A 22,059-nucleotide genomic window follows, 5' to 3' on the forward strand; every position below is an offset into this window, starting at 1 on the left:
TTAAATTTTTTCTTTTCAAATCCAAGCTTCCAATGATTGTATAAGGCTTAATTCCACTCTGATTTAGCTCGAATTTGATGTATGGACTCTAATAGTGCTAGGGAATGAAAGTATTAACACACGAAACACAAGAAAACAAAAAATCTAAGACTCAAATTTTGACCTAAAACCAAAAACGTGAATAGTAATTTTGGGGGGGGGGGTTGATTTTGACGTTCTTTTTGTGGATTTTCAAGATAACTACCCCAAGACTAGAATCGTGGAAACGATCCTAAGCTCGACTCTAATACTAAATGATACGATTCTCACCACGAAGACTCGAATTTAAATACAGAAACGAGAGAGGGATAGGATATTAAAAATAGAAAGATAGACACAAATATGATAACAAAAGGGCAATCAAAGGGTGTATCAAACCCAAAAACCTCCCTTAAAGGTTACCAAATAGCACCTAACTCTTACATGACTGCAAAGGGGGATTGAATCTCCCTTACAACCGACGTTTCTAATCAAAGATCAACATTTGCTTTTCCAAGATCTCAAAACACTTCCAATGGAGGTTCATGAATTCAGCATTATCAATCAACAAAAACTAACTAATGAAATGTCTAAGGTATCTATTTATAGTAGTTGCCTTTGCACAAGTAGCCTATTACAAAAATAATCCAAAAGTGGCTATTTCGAAAATAGCCCACAAGGGCTCTCTTTATTCCTTGCATCATGGTTTTCCTCGGCTCCAAGCTATCTTCCAAATACGACATTGCTTGATTAGGAGATCGAAGAAGGGCCTCCAAGCACATTCTTGGATCCTTAGGGCGATCAAGGCTTAGACCTTCTTATGTTGGCCTCGAGTTGTATGATCAAAAGCGTTGACGCCCATTTGACTTGTATCAGTCACCATTTATGAAAGACTTGGATTGTCTTTATAGAGAACTTATGAGATCTAAGATTTGTGTGCATGATCGTAAAAGCACTTTATAGTATCACGGAGATTGCTTAAAATCAAGGATATGGTATATGTTGTGGGGGTCTCAACTTATGTCCACCTAGTTTAAGAGTACTTCACTTTTTGAATATTTGTTGTTGCCTCATATCACTATGTGTCAATTCAAATCGAAAGATATTGACACTTAAGTACATGTTCCTTTCTTTTGCCCAGAATTTATTTATATTTTTTATCGTTGTATTGGTGGGGGATTTTTACAACTACACCATCCGTAAGTATTTATAATGCAAAGAATAAGAAAATAAATAAATAAATAAATATGTTATAAAGGAAGTTATGAGTTTTGTTACAAGTGGTATAATGGCTTGTTAAAAACATTAATATTTCTAAAATTCACGTCTCCGTCAAAGGATGAATTTATTTGTTGAAAGTTTCAACTCTCCTTAATATGTGTTAATTTCTTGAATTGAAGTCTCACATTAACTCCATTCTTGCAACAATTTTTTCAATTCCTATAAAAGAAGAGGATTTGGTGAACTTAGAACACATAAAAGAAAAAAAGAAAACATCTTATTTTTCCTTTCTGTTTTTTTTTTTTTGAACTTATTTTGGATAATTGATCTGGAAAACCTTCAAACTTTTAATCACGAATGTACATGTTTGAAAGTAACTGTAAAATTTTGGGGAGCGATCGATTAAAAGAATCAACATTGAAATTGGACCAAAATTACTTTTAAGACGGTGAGTTGCCACGAAATAATATTTATGACTATTCTGTTATTTAATTAATTTCAATTCTATATCATTATTATACTTTTTTTTTTCCAACGCCGACTTGCTGGGTTTCCCAAGCTAGCCCGAATAAAATATTCAAGCATCAAATACTCTCTCTTCACTTTTTTTTTCTTTTTGATGTTGTACTTTTAATATGCCATTTCCGTCTTAAATTATTCATTTTAAATTGAGATAATATATTAATTAAGAAAAATAATTAATATTATAACTAATTTATTATAGTACCTTTATTAAATAATATTTATATTTTAATTTAAAGAAAAGATAATTAATGTAAGGGATAAAATATGAAAAAAATTATTTTTTTTTAAATTGAGATAATATATTAATTAAGAAAAATAATTAATATTATAACTAATTTATTATAGTACCTTTATTAAATAATATTTATATTTTAATTTAAAGAAAAAATAATTAATGTAAGGGATAAAATATGAAAAAAATTATTTTTTTTTATTAATAAAAAAGATAAGTAAAATGAAAAATTAAATTAATAAATGGAGAAAGTAGTTATTTATACTTTAAATTATTTATTTCATATTAAACAGTAATTAATAAATATGACAAGTAAAAGTGAGTCACGCGGTGTATATCAAAGCAAAAGAGAAAGTAGTTGATCATAAATGGTAAATAGGAATGTAGAGAGTCCAGATCGTCCCTTTGAGCTTTGCTAACTTTGACTCTGACCTTTGCAGTGTCCAGTAAACTATCTTCTTTCTTCTCTTTTCTTTTCCTATGCATCTGAGAATTGAGCTTCATGCAGCTGAGAGTGAAGAAAGGAGCTTGATCTACCAAGACTTGGTGCTGTATTTTGATTCTTCTTGTTCATTTCCGTTGTTGAATTTATGAATCCGTGTAACATATCTGACTATTAAGAAGGGTATGTTGTGCATGTATTTGATGTTGTTTCCTTATTCTTGTGTTGTTTGATAGTGGGCATTGTTATTTCTGTTAAGATAGTGAGAAGTGTAATCAGCAAGTTGATGATTAGCTAGAGGAAGTTAGTGTGTGTGATGTATGTGTGAGTGAGTTAGTTGGTTAAGTGTGACAGCTGTCACAAGGAGCAAACTAACTCTATAAATGTGACTTATAGTGCCATAACAAGCCAATGGAAAATCAATCAATGAAAACTACTCTTCTTCTTCAAGCTCTTAGCTCAATACTATAGAAATCTAACATGGTATCAAAGCCACTACTGATCGCTAGCTGTAATCGGTACTAGAGACTATCGATTTCACCTGATCAGTGAGAATAGCAGCTACTGTTCTATTGCTTACAGTGAGCTTTAATGGCGGTTACTCGAAACTCAGCTGCAGATCCTTCAACTACAACTGCAGCACCTGGAAATACACCTACTTCAGCTGGTACAATTGAAATTGACCACAATCATCCGCTGAATTTGCATCCAAACGACACTCCAGGTATCTCTCTTATTTCTATCCAATTATGCCCTATGGAGTAGATCTATGGCGTTGAGTCTCATAGGCAAAAACAAAATAGGCTTTGTTGATGGGAGATATCCTAAAAATCACTTTGATGAATCAGTACATGATCAGTGGGAGAGAGTTAATGCTGTTGTTTTGTCATGGATTATGAATTCAATACGAAAGGATCTGTTGAGTAGTATTATCCATGCCTCTGATGCTCATAATGTGTGGATAGATTTAAAGGAAAGGTTTGATAAGGTGAATGGCTCTAGAGTATTCTACTTGCATAGAGAAATTGTGACCCTCTCTCAGGGAACTCTGTCAGTTGCTGATTATTTTTCTCGAATGAGAACTCTTTGGGATGAATTTGATGCTTTTATGCCTTCTCCTAGATGTAGCTACCCTGAATCTAGAAGTTATGCCCAAAGAGTATTACAGTTCCTAATGGGTCTAAATGAAACATACTCCCAGTGTAGAAGCCAAATCCTATTAATGACCCCTGTACCATCCATTAGCAAAGTGTACTCCATGATTGTGGATCATGAAAGTCAGAGATCCATAGCTTCTAGTTCCTCTGTGGGTCGTCTTAGTGATACACTTGATGCAGCAGCTCTCTTTAACTATAAACTAGGTTACAAAGGCAAAGGTGGATATCTAGGTCCTGGTGATTCAGGAGGTACAAGTTTAGTTAAGACTACAAGTATCTATGAGGGAAGACCACCAGCTTCCACCTATAAAGGTGCTCCACAGAAAAAAACACCAGTGGTTTGTGAGTTCTGTGGTTATAATGGTCATACTAAGGATCAATGTTTCAAGCCAAATCGTATTAATGACCCCTGTACCATCCATTAGCAAAGTGTACTCCATGATTGTGGATCATGAAAGTCAGAGATCCATAGCTTCTAGTTCCTCTGTGGGTCGTCTTAGTGATACACTTGATGCAGCAGCTCTCTTTAACTATAAACTAGGTTACAAAGGCAAAGGTGGATATCTAGGTCCTGGTGATTCAGGAGGTACAAGTTTAGTTAAGACTACAAGTATCTATGAGGGAAGACCACCAGCTTCCACCTATAAAGGTGCTCCACAGAAAAAAACACCAGTGGTTTGTGAGTTCTGTGGTTATAATGGTCATACTAAGGATCAATGTTTCAAGCCAAATCGTATTAATGACCCCTGTACCATCTATTAGCAAAGTGTACTCCATGATTGTGGATCATGAAAGTCAGAGATCCATAGCTTCTATTTCTTCTGTGGGATGTGGGTTGTCTTAGTGATACACTTGATGCAGCAGCTCTCTTTACCTATAAACCAGGTTACAAAGGCAAAGGTGGATATCTAAGTCCTGGTGATTCAGGAGGTACAAGTTCAGTTAAGACTACAAGTATCTATGAGGGAAGACCACTAGCTTCCACCTATAGAGGTGCTCCACAGAAAAAAAACACCAGTGGTTTGTGAGTTCTGTGGTTATAATGGCCATACTAAGGATCAATATTTCAAGATTATTGGTTACCCATCAGATTGGCCCAAGTCCAAAAAGAAAGGATCAGGACAGTATGCACATATGGTAGACTCTGCATTCCCTGTGGACACATACTCTACTAGTGATAAGCTATCTCAAGCCAGTTCATCCCAGACTACTTCGAGTCCTACTCCTCATTTTACACCAGAACAGTATCAACAACTTGTCATGTTCCTCAACAAAGGGAAGGAGGACAAGGATTCCATTTCCCCTGCAGCAAATACAGGTATCATGATAGGTCCAACTAGTCCAGCAAATACAGGTATCATGATAGCTCCAACTAGTCCTACTGTAAGTGATAGGTGGATTATTCACTCTGGTGCTACTAATCACATGGTCTCGAACCCTGATATGCTGCATAGTTATCATAAAATGCCTCAGTCTTCACAAAGTCAGGTCTATCTTTCAACAGGTGATGAGGTTCCAGTCTCTCACAAAGGCACCTCTGGTGTACTCAACAATTCCCTCATTACTGATGTCTTACATCTGCCTGAGTTTAAATATAATCTTCTATCTATATCAAAACTTACCAAGGAGTTGCAATGTTCAGTGAACTTTTTTCCTGACTTCTGCATCTTCCAGGATCTCTATACTGGCATGGTGCTGGGGATTGGTAAAGAAGATCAAGGGCTTTACATTCTCCCAAATGCTTCCTCTAAACCTACAAGTGTAAACAAGTGTGCCAATAACGTGACGTTGCTGTCTGATTCCAGTGTTCTGTGGCACAAAAGACTGGGTCATGCACCTGTTGAGGTGCTTAAAAGGCATGCTGAACTAAGTCATTTGAAGTTTGAAGATCACATATGCATTGTGTGTCCCCTTGCTAAGCTGACTAAACTTCCTTTTCAGCATAGCATCTCTAGGTCTAAAGCAAGCCCCTAGACAGTGGAATAAGAAGCTGACTAATGCTCTCTCACAAATGGGGTTCAGTCAAAGTTATTATGACTACTCCTTGTTTACCAAAAAATCAGAAAATGAAATAGTGATTATTCTTGTCTATATGGATGATCTATTAATAATAGGAAACAACCTCACCTTGATTAATCAAGCTAGATCAGATTTGTAACAAAAGTTTAAAATGAAGGATCTTGGTGATCTGAACTTCTTCTTGGGCATAGAGGTAGCCAGGTCAGAGGAAGGGATAGTGCTGAATCAAAAAAAAGTATGCTCTTGAACTTCTATCTGAGGCTGGACTAGGTAGATCAAAACCTGCTAGTACTCCACTGGAAATGAATCAGAAACTAACATTTGTGGAATATGACAATCATGTGTCCAATGGAACAGGAGATGATGACGCAACTCTGAAGGATCCAACAACATATCAAAGACTAATAGGAAGGCTATTGTATCTCACCATGACTAGACCTAACTTGTCCTTTGCAGTATAGGTACTAAGTCAATACATGCACTCTCCAAAGACATCTCACATGGAAGTTGCATTGAGAGTAGTGAGGTACATAAAAAGTAATCCTGGCTTGGGATTGTTTATGCTTGCAGAAGCTTCTAACAAGTTGACAGCCTACTGTGACTCTGACTGGGGTTCTTGCTTACAAACTAAAAGATCAGTGGCTGGGTATGTAATAAAGTTTGGAGGTGCTTTAGTCTCTTAGAAATCAAAGAAACGAGAGACTCTGTCCAGGAGCTCTGCAGAAGCAGAGTTTAGAAGCATGGCTACTTGTAGTGCAGAGATCACCTGGTTACTTGGACTACTTCAAGAGCTAGGAATCCAGATTAAACAAACTGTAGACTTGATGTGTGACAATAAAGCAACAATATAGATTGCTGCTAATCCTATTTTCCATGAAAGGACAAAACACATTGACATAGATTGTCATTTTGTGAGAGAAAGAATCAGTCAGAAGATGATCAAGACCAATCATGTGCCTACAGAGGAGCAGCTAGCAAATATTCTCACAAAAGCCTTAGGGAAGAGTCAGCATGAATATCTACTAAGTAAACCGGGAATGAAGAACATCTTTAAGCCATCAACTTGAGGGGGAGTGTTGAGATAGTGAGAAGTGTAATCAGCAAGTTGATGATTAGCTAGAGGAAGTTAGTGTGTGTGATGTATGTGTGAGTGAGTTAGTTGGTTAAGTGTGACAGCTGTCACGAGGAGCAAACTAACTCTATAAATGTGACTTGTAGTGCCATAACAAGCTAATAGAAAATCAATCAATGAAAACTACTCTTCTTCTAGAATCTTCTACTCCTCTTCTTCAAGCTCTTAGCTCAATACTATAGAAATCTAATAGATTCGGACAGAATAAAGCAAACCACAAGTAAAAGAAAAACAAGAACAACACAACAGATTTACGTAGAAACCCTTGTGGGAAAACCACGGGCAGAGACAGAGAAATTTCACTATGAAAAGAGAGGAGTACAATGTGGAGAAATTTCACTATGAAAGGAGAGGAGTACAATGTGGAGAATGTGCGTATTTTTTGAACACTCAAAACAACCCACTAAATGCACTTATATAATACGTGCATGCAAATAACTCCTAGGCTCAAAAACATAAAGGTCGGGCCAATACGCTACCACCACCTACCTCATTGAAAATCACAAACATGAGTCTCACCGCAAAACTTTCAGGGTCGGATCAACAAAATTCGGGTCACAACTCTAACAGACATAATACATCAACGTGTCGTTTGACTTGGTTTCAACTGACATATGCCGTTCAATGGCACTTAAACTTGTATAAGTTGAACAAGTAGACGCATGAACTCTATGTGACATAAGACAAATCAGTTTTATATGTAGGATCCAAATTGTAGAAGTCGGTCTTCCTTATACCAGCTGAGGTCGCAAAATTCTTCTTGTTAATTTGATGTGAAGAGTTTTTAGGTCTTAAAGTGGTAAACAATGACAATCATTTGTTGCACCTGATTCCTGATGCGTTATAGAGTTAAAATAAGACTTCCATGAAACAAAGATGACATTCTGGTAAGAGGCTGACCCTGATGTATGAGATAAAGAATCTCTCATAGCTAGATTCATCAGCAGCTTAGAAGCTAGGACCCAGACGAGGGAAGTCAATCTAATTTAGTAAAATTAATTTGTATTATGTCATTTAGGACACATATTATGCCATGTAGGACGTGTGTGTCTACTTGTTCAACTTTATACAAGTTTAATTGTCTACTTGTGCACACACAAAGCTAGATAGCATAGAAGTCGCTTGTCAGCTGAATCAAACGTTAAAGGGAACATGTATGTATTGTGCCTTTGTTGGTGCTTCGATTCCGTTGTCTTTTTGCTTTCTCCACCTTGATTTATTTTTGTTTGTTGTTAATCCTTTGTTTCCTGCTAATGGCTTTCTTCTGGGTCACTTGTGGACTCATTTGACTCTGCTGCATATTTTGTTCATCTGATTTTCGCATATTAGAATGAGCATCCAAGGGCACTCAAATTGAGAGGGTGCTATTTTATGTTTTGCTAATCTTGGTTAACATAAGCTGATCCAAGCCCTTATGACCTTAGGATTCATAACTCAAATTTCACACTACACCGGAGCTCAATCAACTATATCATGGCGGGAGGAGACCCACTCAGTGATTTGCCCAGGTCGATCCTACTTTACATCCTCTCAATGTTGCCCAATGGAAAACAAGTTGTGAGAACCAGCGTATTATCCAGACGGTGGAGGTTTCTTTGGAATTCCGTTCCACTATCACTCAATTTCGAGTTTCCTAATAGAGGAAGCATCGAGTCAACTCTTGATTACGTAACTTCCATCCACAGAGAACTTTATTATTTGAGGTCTTGCGAGAAAATCCGGAAATTCAGGGTATTGCTCTATAGGTACGATGAGCGTTATGCTAAAGATGTTGATTTGTGGGTACATTTTGCTACTAAAGTTGCTAACGTTAAAGATTTTGAACTCATCATGAGTGGCCAAATATATGAGATGCCAAAGTTCGCGTATATGAATACATACTTGAGAAATTTGGTTTTATGGGGCTGCCAACTAAACCCTTCTGGTAGTTTGAACTGGAGTAGTCTCGTTTCTCTTAGCATTGTCTGACAGAAGAATTTGACGGAAGAAGTCCTGGAAAAGGTATTATCTGGTTGCCCCAACTTGGAGTGCTTGGAACTGGATACTATTAGGGGCAGGTGGCAGAGCAGTTGGCGTTTGGAAATCAGCTCTGTGAAGCTACGAAAATTGATCATACAAGATGACTATGTTCAGAATCCTGACTTTTGGTTCGAAATATTAGCCCCCTATGTTCACTGTTAGGAAGTTTTGAATTTCTGGGGTGAGTTATGCTTGCAGCAGAGAAATGTGCCTTCACTTGTTACTGCAGTCCTTCGTTTAAATTTTTATTCCGGCATGGGGAACACAACTTGGATAAGGAATTTATCTATTTGAAGGGACTTCTTCACAGTGTTGCCCATGTCAAGAACCTTGAATTGAGTCCTTGGTGCATCCAGGTTTATTCATACTCTTCATTCTCTAATATTCAGAATCTATTTTGGTTTTGGGACTTTTTATTTTCTATTGAATTGTCTGTTTAATAACATTAACAGTGCCGCCACTAAAGATAATTTCATAACTAAGTCGATAAGTACTAAGGAGTTACGTTGTCATGGCTCATCAATTTGGTTGGACAGCGGCAGGTGTCTGAAAAATGAACTGTGGGGATGAAGAGATTGTTATGGAAAGATCAAACATGAGAAATGTGGAGAAAGATCAAACATGAGAAATGTGGATTGATTTACATGGATCATACTCTTATAAGCCATGTGAATAGGATGTTCAAAGTGTTTAAAAGTCCATCTTTTGACTTCGAAACCAACCTTGAACACTTTGATGTGACAAACATAGTCATATAATCCAAAATGCTTTTACAAATTATTCAACAATTTGCATGTTGAATATTAAGTAGGGATCATTTCCTTGTTTTGACATATTCTGGTTTATGTATTTGGTTTATAAGTGCATGTCCACACTGGCGTTGGAAGGTTGGCAGTCTCCACCATCAAGCTGGAAATTCTTAAAACGTAACACACACGTAGAACAGTTAGACTTCCCTGGAATTTACAGCTTTCTACAAAGTTCATCAGATCTTGAGACATTGGTCATTGAATGGAACAATTCCACACCAACAGTAAGTTTCCTTTAGATCTTCATATTCTTTACTTCATGTTATCAAATATCAAACAACTCTTTCTGTTTTCTGAAATGGAATATCAAAAAACTATTAGTGGAGGAAGAAGACGATATATATCAACATATTTCTGGTCCAAAGTAACAACAACAACAACATACCCAGTATATAGTATATATTCCCACAAAGTGGGGTCTGGGGAGGGTAAGCGTACGCAATTCATACCACTGCCTCAGATGCCTCAGATGTGAGATAGAAAGGCATTTCTGATCATGTGTAAGGAAAAAAAATCATATTTTCCCTTAAAATTTAAACCACCTTGTAAAACTCCTTAGAAAAAAGGTAGAAATAGAACAGGTTTAATCCTCAAGTAAAGAGAAGATATAGAAGTTTAGAGCACTGACAAAAGCGTCGGAGACAAGACTTTGATGTGTAAGCAAAACAAGTGTTTCTATATAGGAGGGCTCTTATAAACAATGTGAAACATAACTAGCCTAATTACTTGATGAGCTTTACAACAATAGCTTCCAACTTGTGGAGACTTGCTCTCTAGTTCATTGTTCCGGTAAGAACTAAAAGAGAAAAACTGAGGAGTATTTCCAAGTAACATGTAAGCTCACAAAAGGATCTGACCGGGAAGCTCATCTTGTTGCATTGTTTGGAGTTTTCACTAGGGAAATTCTCTTGGTTAAAGCGGAAAAGTTTCTTCACTGCATCCAATAGATGTTTGGAACAAGTATAAGAGATTTAAGGATCTAATTATAGCTGTCCCAAGTTATTTATGACTTGTTGGGACCGATGGTTCGGTTATCGGGCAGTTCGTTTGATTTTTAAAGTCAATTCTCTGTTTAGAAATCTTGACTGATTCCAAATGGCCATCGAGTGAAAACTTCATCGAAACAATCTCGGATGCAAATTCTGACTACACCGACAGATCCAAAATATCGATTTTAGTCTAGGTAGACCTTTGGTTTGGGTCCAATGCACCCGAGCTCATTTTGACCTATTGGTCGAAAAGTTGAAAATTTGAAAGAATGGGTGTGGGACCCACATTTGGTCGAAACGATCTCGGATTGAAAATCCAACTTCTCCATCGCGTCCGAAATGTCAATTTTTGTTTAGGGAGACCCTTGGTTTAGGTCCCAAAGCTTCCAAACTTATTTTGGGCTATTGAGCGAATTTTATGAAAAACGAAACTATAGGTGTGGGCCCCACTTTTTGCCAAAATGATCTCAGATGAAAGTTTTGATGATCCCAATGAATTTGAAATGTGGTTTACACTCAAATTTCACTATTGGATCATATATTTTGGATTTCGAATGAGTTTCGAGAGTCAAAAAAAAAATTTGACTTTGCTGGTGGCCCACACAGCGACTGCGGCATCTCCAAAGTTGGTAGGGGTATTTAAGCATAGGCCGCGTTTTTCATCATTTTTGACTCATTATTGAGAGCCTAAAATCTTAAATGGGTATGATAACTCAAAATTGAGTCTTGTGGGCGTCTAGGGACCTTGGTAAACATCTTTTATCATGATTATCATCCGGATTAAGGTAAGATTTCATCATCACTTTATTGATGAATTTCTTAGTTCTTGACCCAAAATCCCAATTTAGCTTAGGGCTTGATTTAGCCCTAAATTTGGTTTGTTTTCCCCCATTAATTGAGGGTTATGATTCCTTGGTGATGTATGAGCATTGGGTTGACCTCAGAAATGCGATTTTCATACGTGGGGCCCACTTGGAGTTTTTGGTGTCGTTTTTGGACCCGAAGCAGAATAGTGCAATATGGGTATCGTTAGACTCGTATTGATGAGTAGATTATATTTTTGATAGAGTGATAGCAGTTTGGTGATTGTGAAGTAAAAACGAGCATGTGGTGCTTGAAATGTGATTTTGTAGTTTAGCCTTGAGGTACGCTCCGATCCACTTTCCTTCATAGATGATGTATGATATGTATTGCGTGTAGATATGAATGTTAGGATTGATTATGAGTAAGATAGCTTAGTTTTGATTATTGATGTTTTGAGAAATTAGATGATGGTCTTGAACCCATAAGATAGTATGTTTATAACCTTGTGGACTTCTATTGCCTTCTCCCTAATTTAGATTGAATTATAGCATGGATTTGATACATTCCTAGATTATGGATGTGGTTTTTGTGTTGGAAGCATGATTAGTATATTTGATCTTATTGTCCTAGTATGGTATTCTTGGAATCGTAATTTTGGTAGAATTGATTTAAGTGCCTTTATTTCTAGTTGAAGTTCCTATCTTAGGCTTGTATGTGGCTTACCTGACACCTAGTAGTTAAAATAGATATCTTAGCCTAGTTTGGGGCATAGTGTACCTAATTAGGGAAATTGAAGTTTAGAAGTGGAATTGTCTGGCCCACTTAGGCCTAGACTTGTGTTAGTCATTGTGGAATTAACTGCAGATGTTAGACATAGTTGAGACTAGTAAGCCTTAGTATAATGTTACTTTGTGACTCGGTGTATTGTAATGATGTTCCTCGGATTGTGATTTATAGTTATGTTGTTTCTTATAGAAATGATGTGATAAAATGGGCCCATAGAGATATTATTTCCTCTTAGACTTGATACTTAGCCCATAGAGATGTTATTTCCTCTTAGACTTAATCTTGGCCCATAGAGATATTATTTCTTCTAAGACTTGATACTTGGCCTATAGAGATACCATTTCCTCTTAGACTTGATATTTGGCCCATAGAGATGTTGTTTCCTCTTAGACATGATGTTGGGTCCTTAGAGATGATTTTCCTCTTAGATGTGATGTTGGGCCTATAGAGATGCTACCTTTGTTTAGATATGATAATTGGCCTAGAGAGGTGATATTCCTCACCATCATGATGAATAACCTTTATATATGAAATGACTTATAGTCGCGTTATGCGTGTTGATATTATGCCTCTATGTGAGAGATGATTATATGCTTATTGATATTATACCTCATATATGCGACATATCTCCTAGATGTGAGATGATTAGAGATATGCTATGACTTATAAATATGATTATAGAGATGAGTTCCGGATATGTATATGGTCCAAAGGCTGTGATGATGATATGGTGATGATTTTGGACATATTATTGGGTCGAGTGTCGATAGATGATACCGATTGGACATTCGGGAAGTGTTTATCCTCATTGAGGATGCGACTACAGTTTATATATATATATATATATATATATATATATATATATATATATATATATAGATATAGATATAGATATAGATATATATATAGATATATGCGTATACACATCTCTCTGGTATGAGACGGATGAAGGTGTGGTATGACGCTTATGATTTCACTGATTGAATACTGGTGATTGCATGCATAGATTCGATACATTCGTGATTATTATATCGGTTATTGATGTGATTCTAGCTGAATACGATCTTATGACTGTTCTTCCTAATTATGGTATAAGTTACATGGTAACTAGGTGTCTATTAGGTGACTATAGTATTTGATGCTTAGAATTCTAAATACATTAGCTAATGAGCCTTGCTTAGTAATATGGTAGCTAACGACTAGGGTTGATACGTGGCTATGAAGTTGGGTTTATCGATAGTAGTGATATGTGGCTATTGATAACAAGTTATATAATGCTGATTAGTTGTTAAGTGAGGATAATGTGGTCAACATTGTTAGGTGTTAAGAGATGCTAGTGATAATGATACATAGTTAATAATGATGCTTAGTTACTGATGCTGGCTACCTAATAACGAGAACTAGTTAATAATGAGGATTAGTTGGTAAACAGTATTAGATATTGATTGGTGTTAGTTAATAAAACATGTTTAGTTGATAAATGATGAATAGTGAATAGATGATGATTATGGTTTAATGGTGAACCTTGACTAGACGTTAGGTTTGGCTAATTATTGATTAATGGTTAGTTGCTATTCCATGATTAATGATTATGTGAAAAATCGATTAGATTGATAACTAGAGATCATGTGATGACTAGTAAAATAGCGGTATATTAATGAATCTTGGCTAGTTAATAATGAGCAGATAAAATATAGTGATAAGATAGTTATCTTTGCGATACTATGATTACGGTTATGAGTATATCGGCTTGCATCTGTGCACCTATTATATGCCTATATTTATGTGTTGATAGTTACGATGACATATTAATACCCGACAAGGCCAGAGGATATTGTGATGACATATTGATACCCGAAAGTCGAAGGATATTATGATGATACTGATACTTGGTTCGAGTTCGGAGAATACTATTAAGATAATATTGATAATCGATAAGGCCAGAGAATATTGTGATGATATTGATACCCGATTCGAGTTCGTAGGATACTATTGAGATGATATTAATTCCCCGCAAGGTCGGAGGTTGATTACAATGATGATGGTCCTGATGAGGACAGTTATTATAAGTTGTGCTATTAATGGTATACTTTACATTCATTCCTGTATGCGTATCACTTATCACCAGTATGCACCTATATTTATCAGTGGGTATGTGATGATTACATTGATACTGGTAAAGGATATGTCTTGTGTTGTTGTATGTTGATTCAACCTTCCGAGCCTAAGGCGGTGGGGGTACACATAGGCTCATCTAGGTATTTGTTTATCCGGAATAGTTGGTTATTAATGTTGTTATTGATATTGTTATTATCATCGTTATGATCATTATTATGGCTAGCTATGATAGGTTGGTCATTGATCCGGTATCGGGATTTGAGGTATGTCTTTGGCCTCTCCTATCTTATGATTTCATTATTATGCATGAGTATTTCATGTCTAGCTATGTGGATTAGAATCCTCGAGTATGATAGTATTTAAATCATGATAGTATTATAATGAGGTCTTAAAATGAGAACATGATGATCTAGGTTATGTTTGAGATAACCTTCTCTTTATATGTATTATATATATATATATATATATATATATATATATATATATATATATATATATCTAGCTATATGAAGCCATGGTAATATCGGATATCCCTTTCTTCGTTGTCATATTGTATTGTCGTTCCTTCACCTTGTATATTACAATATATCTTTCTTTTGCTCTTTATTTGTATATTGACCTGGGATATACGGTATAGAATTGGCATATATTGAATGTAACTGGAATAGGATAGTTCACCTTGATACTTTCTTAGTCTTATTATGTTAGACTCTTGGACATGAATAGGAATCCAGCTCACCCTTTTTTTTTATCTCCTACTGATTCCCCAGGTACTTTATTGGTAAATTCAGTCTTTGATGGTAAGAACTTTGGTGGTTAGAAACGAGTTGTGTGGATAGCCTTGACTGTAAATGTCACGCCTCAAATCCTATTGGGGCGGACTGGCACCCGTAACCAAGGAGGCCCGGGAGAACCAGCTCATAACCTTATACTTCCCATGCATACCTCTATGACAACCCGAAATTCGGACAGCATCATGTTGTATACAAAAGGAAATAATCACCTCTATAAGCTCAAGCACACATATATATGTATATACAATACTTGGCCGTTGGAGTCATCACGTCTATTAACAAAACACCACCTTGACTGTACATTAGGTCTACAAAGCCTCTAGACAATACACAGAGTTTAACTAAGGTCGGGACACACCCCGCCATATAAATAACTTCTATACAATACCAAAAGTGACTGGATATGACACGGAAAGCCCCGAAGCAAACTGGAGCTCACCAAAAGAAGCTGGATATCATGGCTCCTACTTGTGTGGTGTTTGAGCTGAGGTACCTGTGCCTGCAGCATGAAATGCAGGTCCCCCGTGGGGGACGTCAGTACGAAATATGTACTGAGTATGTAAAGCTGTAGATAATCACATATGATATAGGAGCTCAATAGAAATCAGAAACAAGTGAATAAATCGTAATAGGAGTGGACCACACTTACTAAAACTTGTGACAACCTGTACATTGTATTTATTCAATCACTTTACCTTCGTTCTTATCATCTTTGTAATTATTACTGTACTGTACTGTACTGTGACCATTAGGCTGCCTCCAGTACATATCAACTGGGATCAACCCATGATAGGCTTATGCCCCTGGGATACCACCCATAAAAACATAAATAGGGATCGACCCATGATAGGCTTATGCCCCTAGGATACCACCCGAAAAGAGAGAACTTCCATCACTTAGTTCAATTAATCTTTGAGATTGTTATTTTGGTTGCCACCGCATTTTTGATACTTTGAAATAATGATACATCAATAAGAGACATATAAATAGACCATCAATGCAATAACAATGAAGTAAGAACTCATTGGCACATCAATGAAGTGTTTTGGAGTCATCAATGCCATAACAATGAACTAGGAACTTATTGGTATATCAATGAAACGTTTTGGAGTCATTAATAGCACATGGATCTTGTTTGAGTAACCGGATACCTTTTGACATTCATTAGTGCAACAAACATGTAAGAATTGGAAAACAAGTAAGTATTGGAATGTCTTGACATCTTGTAGGGTGGAAACAAGTTCATTGGTAACGTAAGACATCATACAAAACCATTATGGATCACATGTTATTGAATAACTTTGGAAACTTTCTTAATAGAACAATTGTTCACTTTCATGCCAAAGATATGGTATAGAGTATGCTTTACATACCTGACTGTCAACCTTCAATACTAGTCCCAAATGGACTTCCCGTCTTTTCGGATTACTTATCTACAATGAACATATATAGTAATCTAGTATTAGCAACCAAACGTCACAATTTAATTATTTGAATTCACCAAACTAGTGGTTAAGTATTAAGCCTTAATTACACCATAAAGGGTGTCACCTTAACCCTCTTATACTCCAATTACATTCACATGCCATGCATATTCATACAACATCCTCCAATATCAAGTTTGGATTCATTTATCCTTCCAACCAATCCATTAAACCAAATTGAGTCATAGACATAAATAATCATCAATTCAATAGTATATCATCATATCCAACTTCCATAACTCAATTACCATATCCACCTTCCACAATTCGATACAACCAAACCATGCAAAATAGTCCATAACCCTATTTCCATCACCTTTCAATAATATCCAATATATATAATCCTCTATCACACATATACATATGGAAAAGAACAAAGGCAAACAATATTCATACCTTAGAATTCACCTCTTGATATGCAATCCTGTTTGCACAAATAATAGGTGTCGTTCGAAGCTATCTAGATGACAACCGCAATTATCGGATTACTTTGGAATTTCTATGGTTGAATCAAAAGTAATTTAAAGGTCAAATTTGGCTAGGGTTAGTTCTTTCTCAATGATTGATGATGAAAATGAGTTTTTGAACTCATGTACATGTATATATACACATATTCCCATCCATAATATAATAGGAAATGACCAAACTTTCTTTAAAATTTAAATAATGTCAAATCTGTCCTTTGGTGGACTGTTTTGATAAGATAAAGAAGATCGACCATAACTCTTTGCTATGATATCGAATTTGGGTGAAATTGGTATCGTTGGAAGGATAATTCAAAGAGATTTCATTTCATATAAAGTAGGTCACCCAGTTCGTCCTGTACAAGGAGTTATGGTTGTTTGAAGTTGAACCTAAAAATCCGTTTTGATAGGATGAAGTAAAACGAGTATAAATCCTTATTCAGACGTTGGATTTGGATGAAACCAATTGCATTGGAAAGAAGACTCAGAGATCTTTCTTTTAATAGGTCGCAGCTCTCCCAGTTCATTATATTAAGGGAGTTATGATCGTTCGAAGTTGACCCAAAAATTCAACTGGCCTCAGTAGTTTGTGTGCAGGAAATTTTCCTGCACATTTACTATTCCCAAATATCTTGGCCACCGTTTTATAGTTTCAAACGTGCTCGATTATATCCAAAACCTATCCGTTTTTGAAAATCTTTGTATCATTGAAAAGCTTATTCAATAACCTTCGCATGGAACCATCGACGGATAAATTTCGGTATAAATAAAATAAAAAATTAATTCTATATAAATAAGACCAATACACGTACTTGAATACGCCAATACACGTACTTGAATACGGGGTGTTACAGTAAAGAACAAATTTGGTTTTTGTTGATGGATCAACCAAAGAGCCTGCATCTGGAACGGATTTTCATAGAGCTTGGTCTAGATCTAACAATATGGTAATTTCTTGGATACTCAATTCCTTTTCTCGTGAAATTTCTGAAAGTTTTTTGTATCATGCTACTGGTAAAGATATTTGGGTTAGAGTTGGAGGATAGGTTTGGCCAAAGTTTTGGTCCACGACTATCCCAGATCCAAAAATGGCTTAGTGACCTTATTCAGGATTCATCGGATATTGTAACTTACTATACTAACATCAAACGCCTGTGGAATAAGCTGGACACTTTGAATACCTTCACTGTTTGCACTTGTGATTGTTCTTGTGGAGCAAAAAAGAAAAATATTAAGTCCAAACAAGATGAACACCAGGTTCAATTTTTAATAGGACTTAGTGGCTCTTATTGTGCTCACAGAGATAATATTTTGATGATTTCTCCATTACCCTTTATTTCAAGTGTTATGCACTTTTAAGTCAAGAAGAAACACAGAGAGAAGTGGTTAACATCTTTAAGTGTTTTGGAGAATCTTCTTCTTTTGTAGTATCTAATCAAGCTAATTTTTGTCAAAAAACTTTTTCTACTGATTTCAGGGCACAAAAGAATTCTTATGATAATAAAAAGTTTGCTATCTTGTGAAAATATTGTAAGAAATCAGGGCACACCATTGAGAAGTGCTATAAAATATATGAATTTCCACCAAATTTTAAGCTCACCAGGCAGAAAATTTTTTAAAATAATGCTCAAGGACATGCAATGACATCTAATGAGTTTTCTGGAGATTTTTCTATGCATGATGCAAATTCTACATACCATGGAAAGCTTCTTACAACAAAGCAATTAGCACAGGTGGTGCAAATGCTTCAACAAGTGAAGAACAGTAAACAAAGCAGCAATAATTCTAAAATCATAGCCTTTGTCAATTGTGTTAGTATATTACTTTATCCTAGTCCATTTTTCTTAAATTTTCATGTATTTCCAGAGCTTATAGTAAAAACACTTGGATAATTGATTCCGGTGCAAGTAATCATATGAGCTATAATAGGAATTTTTTCTTTAGTGTTACACCTCTTTCTAAGTCTATTTGTGTCAATCTACCTAATTCTCAAAAGGATAGGGTCTCATATTCAGGGTCAGTCAAGCTTTTTCCCAATTTAATCATTCACAATGTCCTATTTGCACCTAGTTTTCACTTCAATCTTTTATCTGTTCACAAGTTGTGCACACAACTTTCTAAGATAATTTTTTTTACTTCTTCTCATTGTTTCATGCAGGGCCCTTTAATGAAGAACCCAATGCTCCTTGGTGAAAGCAAAATGATCTCTATTTTCTGAAGAACAAATTTTCAACAGTCCCAGCAGTCGCTTCTTTTAGAAAGTCTAGTTCTAGTTTCAATTCCTTCAAAGATGTTGCATTTAGTCTATCTTGTATTTCGATTAATGATGTTTAGAGCAAATTATGGCATGTAAGATTGGGTCATATGCCCCTTTCAAATATTCAACATATTATTCTAAATTTTCTATTCCATGTTCTATTTGTACTTTAGCAAGACAGCACAAACTTTCTTTCCTACTAGTGAGAGTAATAGTAAACAAATTATTGATTTGATTCATATTGACACTTGGGGTCCTTATCAAACCCCTACTTATGATAGTGATAAGTATTTCTTAACCATAGTGAATGATTTTAGTAGGAGCACTTGGACTTTTATGTTATCTACCAAAAGCAATGGTTTCACTATTCGTAAGTCTTTTCTTTCTATGATAGAAAGGTAATTCAACAAGAAAGTTAAAATTATTAAATCAGATAATGCTTGGAAATTGAATTCTAGTTCTAAAATTTCTAAGTTTTGTCTTTCCAAGGCATCATTCATCAAACTTCTTGTGTCGCCACACCACAATAAAATGGCGTAGTTGAAAGAAAATATAAATACTTATTTGAGGTTTGCAGGGCTTTACTTTTTCAATCTCAGCTTTCACATAAGTTTTGTGGGGATGCAATCATGACTGCAACTTATTTGATTAATAGATGCACTACTAAACTTTTCTCTTTCAAAAAATTTTATGAAAGATTATTCAATCACCCTCCTACCTATTCTCATTTAAGAAGTTTTGGTTGTTTTATTTATGCTTCTACTCTCTCCCAAGAAAGATCTGAATTAGCACCTAGAGCTGAGCCATGTGTTTTTCTTGGACATCCTTTTGAGAAGAAAGGTTATAAATTGTTAAGTCTACAATCGCAAAAGTGTTTTGTTACCAGGAATGTTAAGTTTTATGAAAGTGTGTATCCTTTTTGCCACTATTCAGTCCACTATACCTATTTTTCATTTTGATTCCCCTACCTCATTGGAGGATGATCTATCATTTAGTACATCTACTCCTTTTCCTCCGCACATTTCCATTCTTGATCCTCAAATTCATGAGGAGGATTCATCAATCCTCCTGATTCTATTCCCAGTACCACTGTTTTGAGAAGATCTACAAGGTCTGTTAAAACCCCTGCATACTTAGAAGATTGTATTTGTAATAGTGTTGTTCTTTTCAATATGCCTGATACTTGTTTCTCTTGTCCTACATCAGTTTATCCTTTTGATTTTTCTGTATTATCATAGTCTAATAAAGATTACATCACTTCCCTATCCAACATTCAAGAACCTACTTCTTTTTTCCAATCCATTTTATACCCTGGTTGGCAGGATGCTATGACTAAGAAACTTGAGGCTTTGATCACTAAATGATATTGAGATTAGTTACTTTGTCACCTGGTAAAAAGGCCTTGCCTACCAAATGGGTCTACAAAGTTAAGCTTAATTCTTTTAGAAATGTAAAGATACTCAAGGCAAGGCTGGTTGTTCGAGGAGATACAAAAAAAGAAGGAGTTGATTTTACAGAGACTTTGTCATGTTGCAAAGATCACTAACATACGTTGTGTGCTTGCCATTGCTATTAAACAAGGCTGGGGTTTATTTCAATTACACGTCAACAACGTATTTTTTCATGGCAAATTAGAAAAGGAGGTCTATATGCAATTTTCTTAGTCACTGATCCTACTTAAGTTTGTCATTTAAAGAAGTCTCTTTATGGATTAAAACAAACCTCGAGACAGTGGTATGTATGATTAACAGTAGCTCTCAGATTCAAAGGTTTTATCCATTCATTAAATAATTACTCTTTATTTATAAGTATAGTGGTGGTTTTATTTTCATTTTATCTGTCTATGTCAACGACATCTTACTCACAGGAAATAACAAACCAGAATTAGATGCCCTCAAACTATTTTTGAATTCGGAGTTTAAAATCAAAGACTTAGGGGACTTACATTATTTTTTAGGTATTGAAGCTATCCGAAGCCTCATGGTCTAATGCTCACTCAAAGAAAATTCATTTTAGAACTACTCAATGAATATCAATGTCTTCAGCTCAAACCTGCATCTTCATCTCTGGATCCCACTCAAAAATTTTGGGTTGATATGAGTTGTCCTCTTGTTGATCCCATATTATATCGTTACTTGATTGGACAATTGAATTTTAGTACCCATACACGACCAGATATTGCTTTCTCTGTGCAACACCTCACTCAATACACGCAACAACCTCAACAACCACATCTTTTAGCTTCTTACCATATCGTACATAATCTTCTCTCACATCCAGGTTTGGGAATTTTCTCAATTCCTCTCCTTGACTTACTTTGTTGGTTTTTGCGACTCTGATTGGGCTACTTTTCCTAATTTTCGATGCTCAATGAGTGGTCTCTACATCAATCATGGCAGGATTCCCATTTCTTGGAAATTGAAAAAATAGCCATCTCTTTCTCTTTCCTCCGATGAGGCGGAATACAAATCTATGCGTCGTGTTGTTGCCGAATTGATATTGCTTGTCTGTCTTCTTTCAGACCTTACCTTTCCACCTTCTTTGCCTATTTCTCTCCATTCAGACGGTCAAGCAGCCATTCATATCACTAAAACTTTCGTCTTTCATGAGCGAATGAAGCATGTTGACTTAGATTGTCACTTCGTCTGACAACAGTATCTTGATAGTTTGATTTCTCTGTTCTTTCTTCCTTTTTCATCACAGGTGACCGATCTCTTCACTAAGCCACTTTTGGGTACCTCTCACAATCATCTATTGAGCAAATTGGGTGTTCGTTCCTCCCCCTCCAA

The 22,059-nt window shown here is 35.8% G+C and overlaps 1 protein-coding gene and 1 pseudogene across 1 annotated transcript; both read left to right on the forward strand.

Moving 5' to 3' along the window:
* Positions 1–3,029: 3,029 nt before the first annotated feature.
* On the forward strand, positions 3,030–4,020 carry LOC124885309. Its single transcript, XM_047401537.1, has 2 exons — positions 3,030–3,162; positions 3,287–4,020. The coding sequence occupies exons 1-2, from the start codon at positions 3,030–3,032 to the stop codon at positions 4,018–4,020; spliced, it is 867 nt and encodes a 288-aa protein (XP_047257493.1).
* A 3,880-nt stretch (positions 4,021–7,900) lies between these two features.
* On the forward strand, positions 7,901–19,509 carry LOC107851143 (annotated as a pseudogene).
* The last annotated feature ends 2,550 nt before the right edge of the window (positions 19,510–22,059 follow it).

Source organism: Capsicum annuum, chromosome 12, assembly GCF_002878395.1.
Source record: "Capsicum annuum cultivar UCD-10X-F1 chromosome 12, UCD10Xv1.1, whole genome shotgun sequence".
NCBI classification, from domain to species: Eukaryota; Viridiplantae; Streptophyta; class Magnoliopsida; order Solanales; family Solanaceae; genus Capsicum; species Capsicum annuum.

Bases quoted from the DNA above. Each gene is read 5' to 3' on its own strand.
- LOC124885309 (XM_047401537.1), top strand. From the start codon at position 3,030: ATGGCGGTTACTCGAAACTCAGCTGCAGATCCTTCAACTACAACTGCA. The intron at 3,163-3,286 runs GTATCTCTCTTA...TTGATGAATCAG, and splicing joins GCATCCAAACGACACTCCAG to TACATGATCAGTGGGAGAGA.